Raw genomic sequence first — 24102 nt, forward strand, 5'->3', positions numbered from 1 at the left:
GTGTAGTCCCCAGCTGCCTTCCACACCAGTTGCCACTGCTGCTGCCCCCACCTCTGCCACCAAAACCTTGCCATTTATACCCAAGACATACAAGCACTTGTAAAACACACAAATGATAAAGTATTTGGTTTTATTTAAATAAGAAAAAAATTTAAGTTAAAAAGTAGTACTGCAGGGTTCAGCCTGTGAGATTTCACTTACATAAGCATATCCAACCTCTGGCCGAGAAGCACCCTGAACAGAGCATAACTGGAGGTTTCAGAGTTAAAATTGTTTACCCTTACAAGGATACACTGTAATTAGAGCATGGGAAAAAAAAGTTTGCACAAAGTTGAAAAGTTTCTAATTACAGTAATTATTTTTATCATGGGGCTCTCATCCAGTCATCATCCTCTCGAAAACATGCTTTTCTTTTCCTCCTGCTGCGTTTGGGATCGCACAGCACACCCATTAGTCATTTAGCAAAGATGCAAACTCTGGGTGGTGAAATAAGATGCTGTGTTTTTTTTCTTACATGATCATCTTCTTAAATGTTTTAGTTCATTACTTCCTTCAGTTTCCAACAAAAAAAAAATGGTGTTGTGGACAGTCAGCAAGAACTGTACATTCATCATTTTACTTTCATTCAGATTTTAACATATGAGTAATTCTTTGATCCGATAAAGTCAAAATGTTAACTTGTTAACATGTTAACTTATAGGGGAAGAAGAGTGTTCTGCCATTTCATGTGACAAATTGAAACTTTACAGGAACTTAGTTAATGCAAGATCAGTGCTTCTGGAAAATTTTACACTAGGGGTTTCCTAAACAACATACTACAGCCTTTGCTGAGCACTGCCTTCTCCAACTGCATTGACAATTCCTGTGTAAAATCCACTCCAATCCCACCATTTTGTTTTGTTTTTTGTTTTTTTTTTTTTTTAAAGTGCTACTCAAGATCAGGTAGATTATGAATTTAAACACAGGTGCAGTACCAATTCCCATGTTTTTCATTAGAAATCAGAACAAATTTATTCATGTCACTCATTTATTTCTCCCTTCACTTATTCCAGCAAGGCTCTTCCGCTACTTTTTTTCCCCCAACATCTGGCATGCAGGTAGATACACAAAACCAATAGGAATTGTCAAAACTGATTAACCAGCCTTGTCGTCTTACTCCTTCCCTTCCATCTGCTGTTTAATGTAATTTAGTAATTTGAAAGAGCCCTTGGGGATGGCAGAATTAAAGCCTGTGTTCTATGTCCTGGTGATGTTTCTTCTTTAACAACGAAGCACAGGCCCTTCCATTGTCTACAGTCACCCTCTCAGAAGAAAAGCAGCAACAAAAGTGTTAAAATAATTTATTATTTCCTCTGCATGGGTTCTTTATCTGTGCAAGTTTCTACAGGAGTGCAAGGTGAGTAGCTTTGAATTACTATTTCCCCACCCCCAACATGAAAGCTGCTGAGATGGTAGGTCACATCCAGTCATTAAAGAAAGGCCGATAAAATTAAAAGAAAGCACAGGTTCCTTCACCAAATAATACTCCTTTTGTTGCATCTTCCTTTTTTTTTTTTCCCCAAAGATAGGAAGTGTCTTCTCTCTTTAACCCCGAATCCAGGCAATGTGCACCTTTCCGTTTTGGGAAAGTTTTCATGTACGATTCTGAAGACCATCACTGTAACAAAGTTCTATCTGTTTTTACGTTTCTCTTTTTTGTTTCTGGTGTTTACAGCTTTACCTACAGGTGGTGCTTGTGTTGCTTTTGCATGTCCTGTGGCTTTTAGGTGTTCAAACAGTTTATTTCGAGATGGAAATGCACAGTTGCAGGTTACACAATGGATGGGAACTTCATTCTACAATGAGGAAAAAAACAAAATGCTTCACATTCATATGGAATATCTAATAAATGTAATACACCAGTTTGTTCTATGCAGTCTTAGACAATGCAACATGACTAAGCTGTTTGTTTCTATCACAGATATTCCATTACTGATTAACAATTAAATATACATATTTAAAAAAAATCGTAAGTATAACTTCTTGGAATTTCAAAGTGTACTAAGTAGAATGAAGAACAAGAATAGAAGCCTTGCAAGTCTAATTCAAGATAAACAATACTTTTGACCTCACCTGACTATACACACAATACTTGAGGCTTTGAGATTTAGTGAATTTAGTATGTCTTAGCTGTAGTTACTACAAAATCTTGTTCTTTCTGGGAAGCATCAATATTGGGAAAGATGCAAATAGTACTGCTTGTCACCTGCCTGATGACAACAGCTGTGTCTTCAGTTGTTTAATTTATTTGGTTTGACCAGCCTTGGATACAGAGCTTTAGCAACTCTGAGAACTGAAATTTAGCCCTGCTCTTCTCTGCAAGGACAAGAGCTGATGTTCCAGTCTCCTAGCTTCTAATAAAATCACAGGGATAGAAATACCTGTATCATTAAAAAAATAAGCAAAAACATGTAACAATTTGTGGACTGGAGGTGATCAAGTAACCAACCTTGTTTGTAGTAACGTGACTGCCAGCTTTTAAATAGCGTTGAGTAATTTGACATACCGTTGTTGGGTGCTCTGAAGATGCCTGAGCAGACTTTTTTGCATCCTTGGCTTTTTTCCCTTTAGGCTTAGTACTGCTGATAGACAAAGAGAAACCAAGATCAGTGCACAGGAACATTCGACATTTAAGACCTTCTGATGGTTTTCAATCATCAATGTCTCTGCTGCTTTCCCCTGTTCTTCCTTCACACAACACAATAAAAGTGCTTCCAGAAAAAAAATAAAGCAATTTAACTTATAGAACCAATCGTTGATCTTGAGATTCGGCTAGATGATGAATCAGCTACTGGTAAGTGATGTGGCAGGGATTTGCAGTCAAATGCCATTTCCAAAGTACATCCTAACACACCTTTTCAGTATCATATTTATTGAACTCTGATTTAGTGGAGTAGTGCCCAGTTCACAATGGTGAGTAAATCTACACTGTTGACAGTATCAAACATGACATAGAATGACACAGTGACTGCAATACTGCAAGTCAGTGCACCTTTTTACTTCACTTTTCACTTCATTCACTTGGCCGACATCTTCTGTAGTGCTTGCATCCTCTGACACAGCACATCTTTGGCCATCATTTACCAACTCCTCTGCTGAGCCACTGTCCTTGTCCATGCCAGGCACCTCCTTTTGTTCAACTGTTTCTTCATCAGTACTTTTATCAAGAGTGTTCTCATAAGTCTGTCCAAACAGAAGAAATGCAAGTTAACTACTTTAAAGTAATTACTGATTATGTTTACAGTATTATACTCATTTACCTCAAATATGGGTGGGTGGGGAGAACAGAAAGCCATGGACCCTCTTAATTTTACTGTGTGTTTTCAGTGAGATTGTAACAGGTAAAACCTTAGTTCTCCTGTTTTGAAAGGTGAGGCCACCTGTGATGAAGGGAAGAAACACCAATAAAACAGCCTCTAAAATTACAGAAGAGGAGAATGAAGGTAGCTTTTAATTATACACAAGGCTCATTCTGTTCTGGCTACCACTTCACATTGTAAGATAGTCTTTGCTTATAACATTGCAAAGTGTTAATTATTTAGACTAAAGTTTTCTGTGCCAGACACCTGCTTTACGACAATTAAGCCAAAATGACTGAGCTGACTGAAGCTAGATAGACACACTGTATTTTCCCTCCCTAACATTGGAAACACTGGCAGCTTTTTCCACATAGTTTGGCAAACGATCAACCCCTGAGCATGTCTGAAGCAGAACAGCTCAGCTCCCAAAAGCAGGATCACAAATTTGACCTAACACTACATTAATGAATTCTATCACCTCTAGTATCTTTTGCAGAGTCTCAGCTACCTGAAAAAAAAAACTTGGCTAAGAAAACAAAAACCATAGCAATTCCCTGAACTCAAAAAGAATCTCTCAGCACAAGATACCAACTCATGCTACACAAGAGTGGCACCTACTGTCTGGGCTGCAGAAAACCTTGTGACCAAACGGATGGAAGACAGACACAATGCCTATGGGCAACCTATACAGCAAGAACAGGACCACCAGATTTCAAACTGAGGAGTCAAGAGTTGAACAGAAGCCTGATGTCCTGCATGGAAACAAGAAGGTCAAGTCAATACTGACTCGGACTACGCAACACCAGCCAAAGAGAAACAAGAAAAATGCAGTTGCTTGAAAGCCTCAGGGAAGTTTCTTGAGATTGAGAGATGATGTGGGAGAGGGCAGAAGGAGAACACACAATAAGAGACTAGAGGGGTTATGCTGTGGGAAGATGGAAGACCATCTTGGGAAAGGATGGAAGAGGCAGGATCTGTAGCAGCAACACAGCTAGGATTGAGGTAGTAAGTAGAGAAGAGGTAAGACTTGAAAAGGATCAAATTTGAGGAAGGCAGACAGAACAGTTTGCTCACTATAGCACTCCTGCCACTCCAGCCTGAAACAGCTTGCAGTTCTTGAATTTCACCCTGCTGCTGTCTGCACAGATCTGTCAAATCATGGCAACTCAGATCCTGGAGTACAACAGATTGGTGTTACTCACGTTTACAATTCAAATGAAAGGTGGAATGGATGTGTTGGTTCCAACAACTACAGTGTCAGTAGGATGCCAATAATGTGGGGTTTTTCCCACCCCTTAAGTTAGAGATTAACAAACAATACATTAACTCCAGCAACCAAATTAGAAAACGACCACCAAACAACTGAGCTGCCCTAAGACCATTGCTGGCCTCTCTGATCAATTCGTTGCATTCTCTCTATCTGCCTGTTTCCATCTGTTTTCCTTACACTTCTGACTGTAGCCTTTTAAGAGCCAGCATCACATTTATTACAATTTGCATAAACAGAACAAAGTGAGGTCTGTGAGATTATCATCTTAAAATATGATCATAAGTGTAATAATTATTTTGCAGTCAAAGAAGAATTAAAAAATATCTGAAAACAGTCTTCAAGTTCTGTAGAATTTCAAGTTCTCTCATTTTTCAGGGAAAAAGAAAAGTTAAGTTAGGTATCATGGGTTAACCCCAGCTGGCAACTAAGCACCATGCAGCTACTCGCTCACTCCTGCCCCCGAGTGGAATGGAGAGGAAAATCGGGAAAAAGTAAAACCCATGGGCTGAGGTAAGAACAGTTTAATGACCAAAATAAATTTATAATAATGATTATTATTCTTGTCATGAAAATGAATATAGCAAAAACAGAGAAAGAGAAATAAAACTCAAGAAAAGACAAGTGATGCACAATGCAGTTTCTCACCACCCACTGACTGATGCCCAAGCAGCGATCAGCCCCCAGCCAACCCCCCCAGTTTATGTACTGAGCATGATGCTCTATGGTACGGAATATCCCTCTGGCTAGTTCAGGTCAGCTGTCCTGGCCATGCTTCCCTCCCAGCTTCTTGTACATCTGCTCACTGGCAGAGCATGGGAGACTGAAAAATCCTTAACTTAGGATAAGAACTACTTAACAACTAACACATCAGTGTGTTATCAACATTATTCTCACACTGCAAGAGACTACTTTTAACTCCCAGAAACAGGGCCTGAGAGAAACAGGCCTGCGAGAAACAAGGACAAAGAGATAAGGGATGGGGGTGTGGGAGCAGAGGCCCTCCGAGCCAAGGAATGTCTTGCAAAGTAACGAAACTACAGTCACAGGGTGGATCATGTGGAGGTTGAAGTTGATAAGGCTGCCTGGATAGCACAGGATGGGCTGGAGGAGGGAGCCCTGGGGAGACAGGACGGTTCTGCTCTGGTGCATCTTGTAAAGCTTCAAGGACCATCTGTCTGGTGAATGAACTCGCTTCATTATCTGCAAAATGCATATTAAAGTTGACATCCTGCATATGCTAATGAAGACTAACAAGATCATGCTAATTACATCATCCCATGAGCCACCTTACCCCTCCCCATACATGGGATAAGTGGGTATGTGGGTTGACCTGGGGGATGGACCCAAGGAAAACGTGTATAAATTGAGGGGGGTCAAGGAGTGAAATAAAGGAAGAAAGAAAGAAGTGAAGAAAAGAAGACAGATGCATCCTTGAACCCTCGTCGGCAGGATCAGTGCAGGAACTCAGGCTGGTGATCTCTATTTCTACCTCTCAGTATCTCTCTCTTCTTTTTTCCCTTTTTCATCATTCGGTAACACAAGGCATACTATACTGCATATCATAATTCATTACATACTTAGTCAATTATCATGTATTCAATTAGTACACTGTGGGAAATTAATAAATGTCTGGACTTTGAGACTTGTCTCACTGTTGTCCACTCCGTTGGGGATTTACAATCTAAGCCACTCGTCTCCCTCATTTGAGCAGGACGTGACACATACGAAATCCAAAACACAGCACTGTACCAGCTACGAGGAAGAAAATGAACTCTGTCCCAGCCAAAACCAGGACACTAGGAGATAACAAAACTGGATTGTAAAGTTCGCTGAATATCATTATATGACTACATACCATCATTGTTTTCTGTTTCTTCCTCTGCTTCTTTGAGAGTCTGTAAAGATACGAATTTAAAATGACCTCTTTTCAAGAAAAAGCAAAAAACAGATGAGTACAATTTCTAAAAAGATACCAAGCTGTATTTTGCTCATCCTCTTAACATATTAGGAAGACAGTAGCCAAATAGAAAATTACTCATGCCTGAAATGATTAACAACAATTCTCCTAAACTACTCATTGCATTTAGTAAAACATTTATTCTGCTCAGACTGAACTTGAAGATACTGGTGAGATAGTTGGTATTACACTTTGGCCATTCAAAAAATGAAGTTGTGCACCTTATTTCATCAATTCTGATTTTAAGCACAGTCATTTTCTACGTATGCCAGCATCCAACTGACAAAAAGCACCAAAACAATAAACCCTGGCCTTGTGCAAGTTCCCCTGTCTGAAAAACAACATTCACTACTTTTCCTTAACATGTAACTTTAAGAAGCATTTCCTTAACGTGTAACTTTAAGAAGCAGAGAAAATATGAGACTATTATCCTACAACATTTGAATCCAGTCATACTAATGCATGCATTTAACTGGAACTCTGATGATAAGAAATATTCTAAATTGCACAATATTGTGAGTTCCAGCACTATAAATCATCAGAAGCTCCCTCTGAGGGCTTCCAAGACTTATTAAATTATTAGTCACAATAAAATTAAAACCAATGTAAAGTACTTCTGCTTAGGCATATCTTCTGGTTCTTCCTCCTCTTCAGTATGTATTCCACTTGCATCATCCAAAGACACGGGAAATTTCCCTTCTTCTTCTTCCAGTTGCTGTCGTAACAGTGCTACCATCTCTCGATGCTTCTTTGATTTTTCATGATTCTTCATCCTGTGAAGACCAGCAGATGGTTACTGCAGGTAGCTCTGAGCAAACACTGTTATATTTACATATAAATTAATAAACAGGCCCTTTATCGATCACTAGTAAGTACAGAAAATTCTGCCCTGACAGTGTCTCTACTGGAAAGACAACACTGACCATTATGTGAAGTTAAAAACTGTATAAAATGCATTTTTTTAAAAAAATTAAAAACCCAACAGCCCCACCCTCAAATCCCCAACCACAAGCACTTACATTTTCTTAGCTTTTAACAATTTGTCACAAGCAGGGCAGTACAGACCATCAAGAAATTCAGCTTCTTCAGTCTCATCATGCAGTTTGTCTGAAGAGATCAGTGGGGATCAAAGTCAGATGAGTGATCTTTGGAACAACTCAATATAGATCATCTCCCCACATCCATACCTTCGATGCCTTTTGTCTCCTGTTCTTCTAATTCATCTTCATCATCTGATCCATCTCCAAATTCCTTTTCATATTGTGCCTCCATTTCTTGCAACTCTCTCTCCAGATCTGACATGGTTATCCAGCTCTGCTCTTTATACTGCTCAGCAAGCCTTTAAGTAGAATAATACAGTAACTTCTACATTGTGTCCATGAGATGGGAATTACAGAAGCAGTATTATTTAAAAGGTAACATGTTTTTCTCTGGTATTTCAAGAGGAAATTCCTGAACATATTATGATGGAGCAAACAATTATCTATACGGCCTGGAAATCTGAGCAGCTAGTTTATGATGTCAGTGGGCACATCTATGCTGCAAGTAAAGAGGTATTAACATAGGTGGGTCCTGCTTGAATTTCAGGCAGGAAATGCTGTACAGCATGGTCAATATCAAGCTGACAGCAGGAAAGTCAGCTCAATCTTCACAAGCAGTACAGCTGCTTTTACCTGCTGCAAGATCCAAACCCACAAACAGCACAGGACCACAAAAGCCACAAGCACATTACTCCTTGACTCTGCACTATGGGAATGTACCAGCTCAGTTTTCCAAATTTAAGTGTGGCCCAAGTTACCAATCAGTGCACCACAGTACAGCTGAATTTTGTGCCAGCTGGCTCATGGACTAAGAATTATCAAGCCATTTGTCAGTAAATGCATAACTCTGCTTCATTCTCCCTTTAGGGGGAAAAATATAATATATAATTTTAATCAATATGCAATTATTTTTCAAGTGTACTCTTAAGAATTTAAGCTCCTTCCTCCCATTTGCAGGCAAAAATCTCTTCTAGTTGGAAGAATAAACTGTGCTTACATTCAGGACATCACCTCTTAATTTTGGGAAAAATAAAACCATCAAAAAGCACACTGGATTCTGTGCTACTACAGCCAGTTACCTGCAGCACACAGATAACTATTTCCAGGTTATCTTAGCTCTCTACATGTCAGTTCAATGCAGACCCTCAAGTTTTAAAAAGCTCAGACTTGAGACCAAAACTAATAGATAAAATTTTCACATATGTTTAAAAGAGCAAGTGGAGCTAATATTAAGAGTCTAACTCTATGTGGTATCCTCATGAATAGTTTCTCCAAGTTTAAAAGAAAAGATTTGTTCCACATTTACATACTTAGCTTGTTTGAGCTTCTGCTGCCTTCGAAATTCCTCTGCTTTCCTAGTTTTTTCTGCATTTTGTTCTTCTACAAGTTTTCTGTGAGCCTGTACTCTTTTATCCCTTTTACGAATAAAGGCTACTAGCTGACGGACCAGTTCATTCCTCTCTTTCTTTGCTTTCTCTCTTGTTTTCTTGTTCTCTTTTTCCATAGCTCGTTTCTCCCAGCGGTTCGAGGCTTGTCGTGTGTCATATTCTTCTTTCCAAGCAAAGTTTTTCTGAGTACAGAAACTCTGCCAATATGCATAGAAAGGGTGGACTACCTGTAAGAAAAAAACAAAAATATTAAGCAAGTCACTTGTTTGGCCAGGGGCAGATGGGACACAACACAAAACAAAAGCCATACCAAATAATTCAGGACTTCTGTAGCAGTTTTGTGTCTTCTATACAGGCCAGTTTTCCCTCAGGTTATAAATACATCGCATGAATGTTTAGGGAAACCTCTAATACCATTCTTAAAATTTCAATCCATGCCAAATCAACAACCTGGTCTAAACCATTCCAAACTGCAATTTCTAAAAAATATCCCCTTGCAGGATTGGATTGTATTGACACTAGTTACTTAGCTGTGCTGTACTTTCCCTGTTAAACTGAAAAGCACAATCAGAATCAGACATGCTGTCCACAAGCAGGCATATGCACATATTGCCTAAGAACCACCATACTAAATTATACCAAAGATCAGCCATACATTTTCAACAGTAGCCAATGACCAGCACAAGAGCAGCAATAAAACAAGCACATGTACATAATGCTATTTCTTCACTGTATATTCTCTCTGCTTCCAGAGCAAGACAGAAATTAATACCCCTTGATGGATTTTTCTTTCATTAACCCATGTAAATTGCTGGCGTATACAATAGCACAGAGCAATGACTTGCAAAGTTTAACAAGGGGCTATGTGAAGATGCACTTACTCCTGTTTTGTTAACAAATTATATGACTGGAGGTTAAAATTAGGCCTCTAGCTCCCATATTAAAAGAAACAGTAAATGATCTTTCCTTATTCTCCTTCCTTTTACTATTCATGAGTAAATGTTGGATTAATAAAATGGCACAATTATTATTTTTTGGTTTGTTCAGAAGCACAGAATCATCTAGGTTAGAAAAGACCTTGAAGATCACCCAGTCCAACCACTGACCTAACACTGACAGTTCCCAACTACACCAGATCACTCAGCGCTATGTCGACCCGACTCTTAAACACCTCCAGGGATGGGGACTCTACCACCTCCCTGGGCAGCCCATTCCAACACCTAACAACCCGTTCTGTAAAGAAATGCTTCCTAATATCCAGTCTAAACCTTCCCTGGTGCAACTTGAGGCCATTCCCTCTTGGCCTATCATTTATTACTTTGGTTAAAGAGGCTCATCCCCAGCTCTCTGCAACCTCCTTTCAGGTAGTTGTAGAGGGCGATGAGGTCTCCCCTCAGCCTCCTCTTCTCCAGACTAAACAACCCCAGTTCCCTCAGCCGCTCCTCATACGACCTGTGCTCCAGACCCTTCACCAGCTTCGTTGCCCTTCTCTGGACACGCTCGAGTCATTCAATGTCCTTTTTGTAGTGAGGGGCCCAAAACTGAACACAGGAATCGAGGTGCGGCCTCACCAGTGCCGAGTACAGGGGTAAGATCACTTCCCTGTCCCTGCTGGCCATGCTATTGCTGATACAAGCCAGGATGCCATTGGCCTTCTTGGCCACCTTGGGCACACTGCTGGCTCATGTTCAGCCGGCTGTCAATCAACACCCCCAGGTCCCTCTCTGACTGGCAGCTCTCCAGCCACTCCTCCCCAAGCCTGTAGCGCTGCTGGGGGTTGTTGTGGCCCAAGTGCAGCACCCGGCATTTGGCCTTATTGAAACTCCTCCAGTTGGCCTCAGCCCATCGCTCCAGCCTGTCCAGGTCTCTCTGCAGAGCCTCCCTACCCTCGAGCAGATCAACACTCCCACCCAACTTGGTGTCATCTACAAACTTACTGAGGGTGCACTCGATCCCCTCATCTAGATCATCAATAAAGATGTTAAACAGGAGTGGCCCCAAAACCGAGCCCTGGGGGACACCACTCGTGACCGGCCGCCAACTGGATTTAACTCCATTCACCACAACTCTTTGGGCCCGGCCATCCAGCCAGTTTTTTACCCAGCAAAGCGTGTGCCCATCCAAGCCGTGAGCAGCCAGTTTTGCCAGGAGAATGCTGTGGGAAACGGTGTCAAAGGCCTTACTAAACTCAAGACAGACAACATCCACAGCCTTTCCCTCATCCAATAAGCAGGTCGCCCTGTCATAGAAGGAGATCAGGTTTGTCAAGCAGGACCTGTCTTTCATAAACCCATGCTGACTGCGCCTGATCATCTGGTTGTCCCACACGTGTTGTGTGATGGTACTCAGGATGAGCTGCTCCATCAGCTTCCCGGGCACCAAAGTCAAGCTGACAGGCCTGTAATTTCCCGGATCATCCTTCTGACCCTTCTTATATATGGGTGTCACATTGGCCAATTTCTAACCCGTCAGGACCTCCCCGGTCAGCCAGGACTGCTGGTAAATGATGGAAGGTGGCTTGGCAAGCACCCCAGCCAGCTCCTTCAGCACCCTCGGGTGTATCTGTAAGAGTCGGTCAGAAGATCAGCATTGTCTCAACATTGTCATCAGGGACATGGACAGTGAGGTACCCGACAACGGCCTGTTTGGAGCGCAGCTGCCGACCCCTGGAATGGAATGTGGTGCAAAGGCTCCTGAAAGCAGAACTGTGTGGCACAGCCAGTGCTGTGCTGTTCTCCTGAGTACTGAACCGTGTGGTGCAGGCAGTGCAGTGCTGTTCTTTGGTGCCTGAGCCGTGCAGTACAAAGAGTGTTGTGCTACTGTTCGGTACCTGGGCCTAGCCAGAGCAGTTAGTGATAATTGCATAGCCATTGTCAAAAAGATGGATCGTGACTGTTGCCATAACACCGATGAAGAAATCATGAACCTCAGATGAACTTTGCTTCATTATAATACCAAAACACACCTCCTGGTTGAAGGTTACCCACCTCCGAGACTGACCACACCTCAGACACTCCCCCCCGCGCACGCGCGATGGCCTTGCTCGAGAGGGGTGGAGATATGATAATTGAATTCTGAGAAGGGCGGAGACCCCCGAGGCAGAGGTGGAGCAAGGTGTGTTACTAAGCATAAAAGATGACTTCTGGACAATGAAAATTGGAAGCTTCCCCACCAAGGACCACGACGATCGACGACGCAGTATCAGCTGGACCCGGGACCGTTAGGACGTCGTGAGATCAGCGGTGGTAGCTATAACCTCTCTCCCTCTTCTCTCTAAAACTTAACTTTACTTTTCTCCTTTCTTTCACCCATCTCTAACTATCGCGTGCCTCTTCACAGGCAACCCAATAAAGTTTCACTGTTTGATTACTGCTATCCCCTTTGGAGTTGGTCACCTTAATTTTGCACTTTCGAGATCGTAGCAAACGAATCATCACGAGTCCACCGAGTGGACCGTGACATTAAACTGGCGTCACGGACAGGATCCTGAGAGACAGGGGGGTGCAGGTTGTGTGTGGTCTGTAACAGGGGAATAACTTTTCGCTCCAGCCGCACCTGGCCCTACACCCAAAAGGGTGAGAGGTGTCCAGAAAGCAAGGGGGGCGATTCGAGATTCCCGCACACCACACACGCCTCGGTGTATTGCACCCCAAACTCGAATTGAGGGCTCTGTCTATCAGGATCAAGTGCAAGGATCTCTTAGTGCAAAAGGGGGAACTGCCCTCAATAAATGAGGTCGACTACCTGGGGAAGTGAAAGGGACAAACTGAGAAAGTCTGCAACTAAGTTTAACCTCCCCGTGGTAGATTTTGGTCCCTTCAGCCACTCGGGGAAGAGAAGGGCGACGCAGCAGCTGTTGCGTCTGTGGTGTAACTAAGTTTTCCTCCCCGAAGTGAGTTCAGCCCCTTCGTAATAAGAATGACTGAAAAAGATGTTTATCAAAACCCTCCATTAGTAAAAAATCTTGACTCGTTCTATGCACTCTTGGCAAAGTATGGAGCTCGACCCTCCCTGCCCGGGGAAGAGTGGGCTCGAGACAATTGGACAAATTTACAGAGTGTAACAGGCCGAGTGATTTCCATACATAATGAGGCTAGATTACGGTCAGGTAAAGGCAAAGCGATAATCTGTGCAGTCCTTGGAGCCTGCCTGGTCGCAGCAATTGAAGACCGCTCTAAGCGGCGTAGCCATGAAAAACAAATCATAGAATCCCTTGAAAATTTGGCACAACTTTTGCAGAAAACAATCTCCAACCTGGAAGAGCAATTAGCAGAGAAAGAAGAGCAGTTAGCAGAGAAGGAGAAAGTAATTTGTTTGTTAAAACAGCAGATAGAAGAAAAGGAAGAGATAGAGGAAGAAAATCACTTGTTAAAAGATGCCCTTAAAGAAAGGGGATGGAAGGGTTCAGAAGGATTGTTGTGGACTCTTGGGACACCGCAGCTGAATATCGGGCTACCTCAAACTGCAGCCCCTCTGCCGCTTAGCAAAGTAACTAATGTCAAACAATATCCCCTCCCCCTGGGAACAAAGGAAGGTGTCAAACCAGTTATGCAGGAAATTCAGGAGCAAGGAGTGGTGATAAATACTCATTCTCCTTTCAACTCGCCGGTGTGGCCAGTGAAAAAACCTAAGGAGAAGTGGAAGCTTACAGTAGATTTTAGGCGACTGAATGCTAATACAGACCCTCTAACTGCCTCAGTCCCTAACATGGCTGAACCGGTAATAACAATTCAGGAGAAAACTCATCCAATCATGGCAATCACAGATGTTAAAGATATGTTTTTCATGATACCTTTGCGACCAGAAGACAGAGATCGTTTTGCTTTTACGTGGGAGGGTCAACAATTTACCTTTATCCATCTGCCTCAGGAATACAAACATTCCCCTACACTATCTCACCATGCTTTGGCCCAAAAACTGAAGAAACTACCAAAAGCTGAAGGCATAGCAACCCAACAGAACATAATCTCTCATTTGGAGAACTTGGGTTTGCAAATTCCCCTAGAAAAGATCCAAAAGCCCTCACAAGAAGTGGAGATGATCACACGTCAACAACCAATCGTGCTAAGAGGCCCGTTTAAAGTTATTAAAGCAGTCACTAGCGGGACACCCCCTCCTGACGGGGTGGCCCAGAGAGCCTCAGTACGAAAGTGGTATTCCCAGATTGAACACTATTGTAACCTTTTCCCAGTGACTGAAGGAGCTTTAAAAAACTTAGCTGTCCAAGAAACAGAGAGCCTGGACAGCAGCCAAGACAAACCTATCTCAGTTATTCGGGTGGCCCCTCCTTTCTTTCACGATCAGTCAGTGAATGTTTGGTTTACCGATGCTTCTGCAAAGCGAGAAGGAAAAGTGTGGCAATACCGGACAGTAGCTCTCCACACTGCTACTGATGAACAGATAATAACAGAGGGAGAAGGGAGTGCCCAGAGAGGAGAATTAATTGCAGTATGGAGTGTTTTCCAGCACGAAGCACAAACCACTCCTCCTGTCCACATATACACTGATTCCCATGCAGTGTTTAAGGGATGTATTGAATGGCTCCCTTTCTGGGAGCAAAATGAGTGGGAGGTTAGCCTCCAATGCCCTAGGGAAGGAGCATCGGATAAATACTCACTGGATAATTCCATCATTCTAATTTTCTGTCTGGTTTTAATTTTTGCCTCAGAGAGGCAAGTTCTGGTTTATTCTTGCAGAAGAACTCCGAGGGACACCAAGAATAACATGAATCACTTAATTGGATTGGTAGTACTTTTCTGCATCTTACCACTAACCTGTAACCAAAAGAATACAGAATGGCCATGGTCCCAAGCTACCATCAAGCATACTAGCACTCTAGGACACTATCCCAAAGACCGTCTCCCAAACTTAGCCACTGTAGTATGGTGGTACAAGGGGATAACATCCCAGTAAGATGCAGATTGATCACTGAATCCCACATTGAACCCACAAACAGTTATGGAGCTGGACCTCATGACCCTATTTTGTTATGTAAAAATTAAAACCTAGATTGTTGGCTAAATTTGACTGCTGTACAGCACGCCCATAAAGTTATGTGTGGTAAAAATAACACTAAATACTGGGGAGAACTCAAAATAGATGTTGTAATACCTACTACCCAACCAACTGTTGTGCTTAGCCCAAAAACCTTTGGAATAGGACCATATGTAATCAGGAATACAGGCCAACAACAAATGTTGCTTAACCCGGCATGGTCTCTCAAACGAGTTGAATTGCTGATGCAAAACAATGTTTTGGACATTCAGCCAGCTTGCTCACCCTTCCTAAAGGCTTCTTACGAGGGATGGACAACCTGGCTGCAAAAACGAACTCTTTCCACGAGAAGAACACGGAGAGACCTAACCAGTGTTTTGGGAACAGGATTGGGAGTTTTAAATAGTATCGATTTAGAGGTAATAATGAACAAATTGGCTACCTCAATTAGTGATTTGGCTAACTTACAACAGCCTTTGTGATCTTCTTTATTGGCTCTGGGGACTAACCAGTGGCTGTTGTCAAATATATTACCAAAGTGGGAAAAGGTAAATGTAAAGGACCATGAATTGATTACAGATGCACTTGGGGTGATCCAGAATAACCTCTCTTTAGCTCTCAGCTGTATCCAGGCTCAAGTATGGATGCAGTCGGTAGCCGCCTCAATTATAAGAGAAGGTGAAGAAGGCACTCCCCACTGAAATTCAGAAAATAATTTGGGACAGTGCCACTGATTTTGAGAAGAAACTCCAATCCTGGTGGAATCTGGTGACTTTACCTATGACCCCATCACAAACACAGCTACAACCTTTGTGCTTACTATATATAATGCTACCCTATACCCAATTTATCCCGCCATTGCATTAGGGTTGAACCACAACGGAGCTATACTCTATCCTTTTGAGCATAGAGCATGGGCCCGAAAGATGGATGAAAAATGGCAAACTGTCAATTTGGAATCTTGCATTGTGCGAGAACAACAAGGATTTATCTGTGAAGGCAACGCAATTGAGGCTCAAGATGTTTGTTTAGATACTGAACAAAATATTTGTCATTTCGAGATTCATCCTAATGAAAACCCTGAAACAGTACTCATATACATTGGCAAAGGCTGTGTATGTTTGAGGACTGTTTGTGATTTTTTATCTGTGGACAAGGTAATTGTAGAGACTAAAAATTATTCAAATTTCTGTGTTTGTAATTTTATTGAGATTATTGGGTGTGACTTTTCTTATTCGGCCCCGGTCACATCTTACCAACTTTTGCAATCTAATTACACGTTGATTCATGAATTGCTGCCTACACCCATTGGAATGAATCTCACTTTGGTAAAGCAGTTACTACAACACAAAGATTTGATTGAGATTTTGGAAAAAATTGGGGAAAACGGACAGAAAACCTTAATAACTGTTCATCACAATGTGAAAGAAATACACCGAATTTTGGAAAGAGTGCAAAAGGATATAGAACATAGATGGTGGGACACACTTTTCGGATGGTCGCCTACTGCTACAGGCATCCTGAACAAGTTGTGTCACCCCATCGTGGTTCTCTTGATATTGGTTTTGATCAGTTTGGTTTTGTCAGCAGTATTGTATGTCATAACCTGGAGAATGATGAATCGGTTAACACGTTTGATGTTTGTATTGAACACACACAATATGTTTGATGTCTCATCCAATGTGGATATCCCCAAAACAATTGATGTTTTAAAATCCCATTAATTTTTTTTTTATATTAATAGCTTTGATTATAATTATTTTATAAATTTAATTTTGCAGATTGTTCGATCACTGTTATTTCCTTTCTTTCTTCTCTCTCTCTCTGTCTCTCTCCCTTTCTTTTGATTTCTTTCTTCCTCTTCTACTATGCTACTACCGTGCGATCCCAATGTCCTGACGACCATGTTGAGCCACGGGGTGGTGTAAGAGTCGGTCAGAAGATCAGCATTGTCTCAACATTGTCATCAGGGACATGGACAGTGAGGTACCCGACAACGGCCTGTTTGGAGCGCAGCTGCCGACCCCTGGAATGGAATGTGGTGCAAAGGCTCCTGAAAGCAGAACTGTGTGGCACAGCCAGTGCTGTGCTGTTCTCCTGAGTACTGAACCGTGTGGTGCAGGCAGTGCAGTGCTGTTCTTTGGTGCCTGAGCCGTGCAGTACAAAGAGTGTTGTGCTACTGTTCGGTACCTGGGCCTAGCCAGAGCAGTTAGTGATAATTGCATAGCCATTGTCAAAAAGATGGATCGTGACTGTTGCCATAACACCGATGAAGAAATCATGAACCTCAGATGAACTTTGCTTCATTATAATACCAAAACACACCTCCTGGTTGAAGGTTACCCACCTCCGAGACTGACCACACCTCAGACACTCCCCCCCGCGCACGCGCGATGGCCTTGCTCGAGAGGGGTGGAGATATGATAATTGAATTCTGAGAAGGGCGGAGACCCCCGAGGCAGAGGTGGAGCAAGGTGTGTTACTAAGCATAAAAGATGACTTCTGGACAATGAAAATTGGAAGCTTCCCCACCAAGGACCACGACGATCGACGACGCAGCATCAGCTGGACCCGGGACCGTTAGGACGTCGTGAGATCAGCGGTGGTAGCTATAACCTCTCTCCCTCTTCTCTCTAAAACTTAACTTTACTTTTCTCCTTTCTTTCACCCATCTCTAACTATCGCGTGCCTCTTCACAGGCAACCCAATAAAGTTTCACTGTTTGATTACTGCTATCCCCTTTGGTGTTGGTCACCTTAATTTTGCACTTTCGAGATCGTAGCAAACGAATCATCACGAGTCCACTGAGTGGACCGTGACAGTATCCCATCAGGTCCCATAGACTTGTGTATGTCTATGTGATGCAGTAGGTCACTGACTATCTCCTCCTGGAATACGGGGGGGTCGTTCTCCCAGTCTCTGTCTTCTGGCTGAGGAGGCTGGATTCCCTCAGTACAACTAGTCTTGTTACTAAAGACTGAGGCAAAGAAGGCATTAAGCACCTCAGCCTTTTCCTCATCACTCATTGCCATGTTTCCTCCTTCATCTAGCAGGGGATGGAGGCTTTCCCTGGTCGGTCTTTTGCTGTTGATGTACTTATAGAAACATTTCTTGTTATCCTTGATTGCTGAAGCCAGATTAATTTCTAGCTGGGATTTAGACCTCCTGATTTCCACCCTGCATAGTCTCACAGCATCTTTGTAATCACTGTGAGTGGCTAGTCCCTTCTTCCAAAGGCCGTAAACTCTCCTTTTCTCCCCGAGTTACAGCCAAAGCTTCCTGTTCAGCCAGGGTGGTCTTCTCTGGCACCGGCTTCTCTTACAGCACCTGGAGACTGCCTGCTCCTGTGCCATTATGACTTCCTTCTTAAAGATTGTGTCCAGCATTCTTGGACCCCTAAACCCTTCAGGATCGTCTCCCAAGGGATTCTGTCAAGCAGGTGCCCAAACAAGACAAAGTCAGCTCTTTGGAAGTCCAGGATGTCAGTTCTGCTTCCCCCTCTCCTGGCCTCTCTAAGAATAGAGAACTCTATTATTTCATGATCGCTGTGCCCTAGTCGGCCTCCAACCGCCACATCATCCACCAGTCCTTCTCTGTTCACGAAGACGAGATCCAGCAGGGCACCTTCTCTGGTTGGTTCTCTCACCCACTGTGTCAGGAAGTTATCTGCCACACATTCCAGGAATCTCTGGGACTGATCCCACTCTGCTGTGTCATATTTCCAGCAGATGTCTGGGAAGTTAAAGTCTCCCACAAGAACAAGGGCAAGCGATCATGAGATTTCTCCTAAGTGCCTATAGAATATTCCATCCACCTCTCTGTCCCGGTTGGGTGGCCTATAGTAGACTCCTACTGCGACATCTGCCCTGTTGGCCTTCCCCCTGATTCTAACACAAAGACACTCCACCCTGTCTTCACTATGCTTGTGCTCAAAGCAATCATAACAGTCCCTAACATACAGCACCACCCCATCACCTCTCCTTCCTTGTCTATCCCTCCTAAAGAGCTTGTAGTCATCAACTGGTGCACTCCAGTCATGGGAGACATCCCACCATGTTTCTGTGATAGCCACTACATCATAATTTTCCTGCTGCATCATGGCTCCAAGCTCCTCCTGTTTGTTACCCTCGCTGTGTGCATTGGTATACATGTTCTCTATTGCTCTCCAAGTAATTACTGATCCTCTGCATTCTGGATATTCAAGAAACAAGATATGTCTGAACTCCCTTCTTACATTACTTGCCCCATTAAGCTGTCTTTTTACTACTTACTCCTACATGCTCTACTGCTTATATTTCGGAATACCTCATAGAGGTATCTAACCTAACAGTTTAATATCTCTTCTTCTAGTATCTCCTCTTCTCTTCCTTCTGCCATTAGTATTCACATGGACTACAACTATCAACACCTCTACACTAATTTCTAATGGCCTATCTACATGCAAAGGTTCATGGCTGTGGCCTCTGACAGGTAAGTCACTACGGTTTCTCTCTGCTATCACAAAAACCCAGCTCTGTAATAACCAGTAAATATCCATATTTAATCCATAACTTAAGTGAGATTAGGTTCCCTATCTCACATTTCTGCTTCAGAAAGGGATACCTTCTGTGCAAAAGTATGCACAGCCATGAACTGATGACAGGGGCCCCTCACCAACCGTAAGAGCTAAGACTTTCCTCCTCCTCAGCAGCTACCTGAAATACAAGCATATCTTTGACATTCTCCAGAAGACTGTACAGCAGCTCTTGCTGAACTCCCAGGTGGATTTAGCCTACTACTTACACTTGGAGCTGATCGCTTTTGTTTCTGCATCTAAACTGACCTACAAGTCTTGTGAAGTCACAGACTTAAGCAAATCTTCCCTGGCTGCCTGGCATTGACCGAGCTGCCTGTCAAGCTTCTTGTGAATCAACTCAGTTGACTGAACCAGAGATCATTCACATCACAGATTTTGAAGCCTCTGTAGAGTTTTTGTAGCTCCCTTCTAAAACTCTTTTCCCACGATACTCCCACTAAGTCAAGAAGTCAGCACTACAATGCTGGAATCCTCAGACAGTGTAAACTCTTTGTATGAATATAAGATAAATGGCCTGTTAACTGAGGCTATTTCCCATAGAATACCCCTATGAATTCCTTTTTTTTTAAAAAAAAAAAGTGAGCATTCTGCTTCCAGACAAAGCATGTTAAAGCATGCTGGTGCTAGAATTCCAGCCATTTTTGCAGTTATTAATTGACAGCATAAAAGCTATGTGGGGTCTGTAATCATATCTATCCCATGGCCTCAAAACAAGCAGCTTCCAAAAGATGTTTCACGGTAACTCCATTAAAACACTTTTAGCAGTTTCAGAGACACTAAATGTTCTCTCCCTGGGAAAGATTTCCACTTGTTAAACCATCCTGTAATTTTACCTGACATTCAAACACCCATTCTGACACTTCTTAGTTTGATTTGTAACTTTGTTTCCAACTCCAGACAAGTTTTGTACCATTGAAGTTACTCGTTTTTAAGGTATGTATCAATTTAAATTTCATAAATAATTAGTCATACAGTACAATTCTACTAAAAGTGACAGGGAGAAGCAGCAGACTAGGAGCAACATTTGAGTACACTGATACTGTGCAGTTATTTACTGGGGAAAGTGTTACTAATGTACTATTTAATTTCAACACAGGAATACTGCTAACCTTAAAAACAAATCGTAAGTCTGATAGAATACAACAAATAGTTGGCAAACCAGATGACAAGTATTCAAGTGTACCACAGACATTTTCTTTTCTTGCTTCCCAAAGAAAAGCATCCAGTATTTTGGAAATGAAATCTTACTACAGGATAACTGTAGATGACAAGAGTATCATAGTGGGAGCTCACACTGCAGGTCAACCACCACACCTCCCATTTTCTAAAGGTTGTGTTATGCAGTAAGTGTTATATGGCTTTCCTAAATGAGGCAAGACACTGCATGTTATTTAAAAAAAAAAAATAATCTCAATATCCCTGTCTGTAATGTAAGTTGCATTAAACCACTGGTCAGCTATTCTCATCAGTAAGCAGAGAAAACATCAGTTCTTTTGTTTTATAGGCCTTGCACTACACTTAAGTTTCACTGGCATAACTGATGGTTAGCCGTGTGAAGTGTTTATCTGACAATGTACCGTAAAAGCCTCACTAACACAGTCCAACAGGAAATACCAATTTTAATTCACTTAAATATTATGAATCAGAACACAAGCACTTCCTTTATAGTAATGGTCTACAGTATGTAGAAAAGACAGCAGATACATGGGTTTGTATTCACCTCAGAACAGCAGGATTTCAGCGTGGGACAAAGTAATGACTTAACTGTGTTACTTTCAGTTCAGATTTACACTTGCTCTTACCGTATCATAGTCACTTTGGGAATATCCAAACGTAGGGAATAATTCGGTATCTTCCTGGGTCATATATTCCATCTCTTCTTTTGCAATCTTCTCAAAAACTTGTCGATAGACTGTAAAGAATCCCTGAAATTAAAAAAAAAAAGTCTGACTCATTTTGCATGGCTCAATAACAGATGTACAAATGCTCAGATACAGTAGTGTATTTTAGAGAAATACTACAATTCTGCAACAGCAACTCAAAACCAGTGTAAAGGCCTTGTAAGATCCTTCTGTTTAACAAACTTCCATTCTCTCTCATTCTTTTTATTTCCACCTGCTTCATGTAGTCTCTGTCTCTCTCACACATCAATCACCCATATTCAAATCTAAATCAAAAAAAGTTTCAGCATGCCAGAGCTGTTGATAAGTTTCGGGTTACAGAGGATCAAGTTTTGAGGAAGTTCCAAATATAAAACTCACTATTAAGTATCTCTCTTTTTAATTTGTTACTGACTCACTCCTAGTATAGTAACACAAAGACAGATACGGATTTTCTCTGGCAGAGGTTTTTATAATCACCTGGAGCTTTTAAAGTTTACAAGTATCTTTAAATCCAACAAGGAATTCAATTATAGGAAGCACACTTTCCTCAAGGACTGTTGTTATACTGCCTTTTTTTTTTTTTGTTTGAAGCATTCTAGCTTGTAAAAGATGTTTCTGAATAAACAGATGGTATTGCAAAGCACTGGAATGTTTCACTATGTAATATAAATAATATACACACACTTTGTAGTTGTGTGGTATAGTTGGAAATCATGACAAAGTAATTGTTGGACAATAAGCAGGAATTAAAGCTTCCCTAAGCGTCCAGCGTAAAATTTGACTTAGAAAGATTTGAGTAAGCATTATTACTACCTGTGTTCAACAATTCCATACATAGCTTTTCAACACAAAGCAAATGCCAACATTTTTCATGAAATTTAAATTCATTCATTAAAGATGAATTAATTCATTACCTTTTCATCATCTCCATATCCAGAGTAACAGCTAACAGTGAAGTAGCGCAGCAGATCTAAACTATCATCTTGATAGTCTCCATCAACTCCTCCTTTCAGCAGAGCCTCCCTGTGATTATCATACCTAGCAAAAATTCACGGTATCAGAGATGTAGAGGCACAGAACGTTCCCCAGCACCAGTACACTAACACAGTACACATATCGCCTCAATGTATAGCTTAGCACAGTGTCTGGAATTTCTGTCTCATATCCAAAGTCTTCAGAGGGAAAAAAAAAAAAACAGGCTAACAGGCTCAGTAAATACTTTCCCTTGATCTTCAGTTTACTTGCTGTTACTTTATCTGCGATATCGATAGATTTCTTAACAGGCAGCTAGCAAAGACGCATCAATAAGCTTTCAGGAATGGGTAGGACATAATTTATATCATCCAATACTTACACATAAAAAAATCCCAAATCATACATTAGCACACAAAAGCTGAGAATGGTACTTTCCTTTCAAGGAGGACAAACCGTACAGGTGTTTTTGGCTGCACAGTCTGGCAGATGCTTCAGCCCATTTGAAAAACAAGCTACCCAGAACATTTAAAGCAGCTATCTCTTAAAAGTGTGCGTATTTCAAGTTAGGGCTGTTACAGAAACACGACACTATGTATGTCATTAAGGCTTACCACCTGCAGCAATCAATAGCATGCTACACACCTGGACGTGGTGCTGGCTCTCCCCGCCCCCCCCCCCCCCCCCCGAGGCAGGGAGGGCTGTGACCAGAGGGACACCAGTGTTAATGCGCACGCTAACTCCTGCTCTGGGAGGAAGAAACAGAGGCCAACGCTGGCGTGTCCCCCAGCACCCCGCCGTGCCCAGCCCAACACCGCCTCCCGAAACACCTCGAGGAAGGTGCGTGTGGGTGCGCAGCGGTGCCTCCCGGCACAGCCCTCAACCCTTTCAAAGCCCGAAGCAAAGTGCCTGCTCCTGCCACAGAGGCCTGTGCTGACTTGTTGCTAGGCCCAGTGCGAAGTAATTCAAAGTCCTGGCTGAGGCAGAATTAAAAAAAGTCTTTTCCAGGCCGCTAATACACAAACACTGCTCACCAGGCTCTTTCCTGGGGGTCACTGAGAACGTCATACGCTGCCTGGATTAACTTGAACTGCTCTGCTGCTTCCTCTGCGTTCTCTAGGTTTTTATCTGTAAGACAATTTAACGAAACTGTAAACGGTCTGACGCACGACGGCAGCACCCGCCACGGACGCTTCAGAAACCCGAAGCGGGCAAGCGAGGGGTGAGCGCTGCCGCCAGCACCGACAGGCTGCCCGGGCGCTGCCTCCCGGCCCGGCGCCCCGCAGGGCCCCGCCGCACACCCGCAGCGGCCCAGCCGGCGCGGAGCACCGACCGCAGCCTCCTGCCAGGAAAAGCGGCTTCTGCCCCTGCAGATGGGGGCCCGCGGGGCCAAGCGAGGCCGGGGAGGGCTGGGCCCGCTCCTCGGGCCTCCGGCCGGGCCGGGCCGGCGGAGGGCGGGCGTCGCGGCCGTACCCGGGTGCCAGCGCAGCGCCAGCCGCCGGTACGCCCGCTTCAGCTCCTCCTCGGAGGCGTCGCGCTTCACCCCCAGCACCTCGTAGTGACACTTCATGGCGGCGGCGCGGCGGCTCCGCGTGGGGGGAAGTGCAGCCCGGCCGGCGGCGCGGCCAAGGCAGCAGGCGAAGGCGGGGCCGGCGGCGGCGCGGCCTTCACGCGCCCTGGCCGC

General features: G+C 43.0%; 1 protein-coding gene across 3 annotated transcripts; it reads right to left on the minus strand.

The window, feature by feature from the left end:
• Positions 1–111: 111 nt before the first annotated feature.
• Positions 112–24102, minus strand: DNAJC21 (DnaJ heat shock protein family (Hsp40) member C21). Of its 3 annotated transcripts, none has more exons than XM_074855942.1 (12): positions 23892–24102; positions 23453–23546; positions 22361–22484; positions 21366–21488; positions 8916–9220; positions 7753–7904; positions 7585–7672; positions 7180–7338; positions 6464–6503; positions 3032–3222; positions 2546–2618; positions 112–1835 (listed from the first exon to the last, which is right to left on the minus strand). In XM_074855942.1, exons 1-12 carry the CDS (start codon positions 23986–23988, stop codon positions 1671–1673), a joined length of 1611 nt encoding a protein of 536 aa, XP_074712043.1. In that variant the 5' UTR covers positions 23989–24102; the 3' UTR covers positions 112–1670. The 3 variants fall into 3 exon arrangements, with proteins under 3 accessions (XP_074712043.1, XP_074712042.1, XP_074712044.1); XM_074855941.1 differs by having other exon boundaries at positions 2546–2621; XM_074855943.1 differs by lacking the exons at positions 112–1835; positions 2546–2618; positions 3032–3222 and adding an exon at positions 5115–5808.

Source organism: Strix uralensis, chromosome Z (genome assembly GCF_047716275.1).
Source record: "Strix uralensis isolate ZFMK-TIS-50842 chromosome Z, bStrUra1, whole genome shotgun sequence".
Taxonomy (NCBI): domain Eukaryota; kingdom Metazoa; phylum Chordata; class Aves; order Strigiformes; family Strigidae; genus Strix; species Strix uralensis.

Coding starts and splice junctions, on each gene's coding strand:
- DNAJC21 (XM_074855941.1), bottom strand. CDS start 23,988: ATGAAGTGTCACTACGAGGTGCTGGGGGTGAAGCGCGACGCCTCCGAG. Junction 9,221..21,365: donor CCCAAAGTGACTATGATACG/GTAAGAGCAAGT, acceptor TTTTTCTTACAG/GTAGTCCACCCTTTCTATGC. Junction 2,622..3,031: donor GTGAAAAGTGAAGTAAAAAG/GTGCACTGACTT, acceptor TTTGTCTATCAG/CAGTACTAAGCCTAAAGGGA.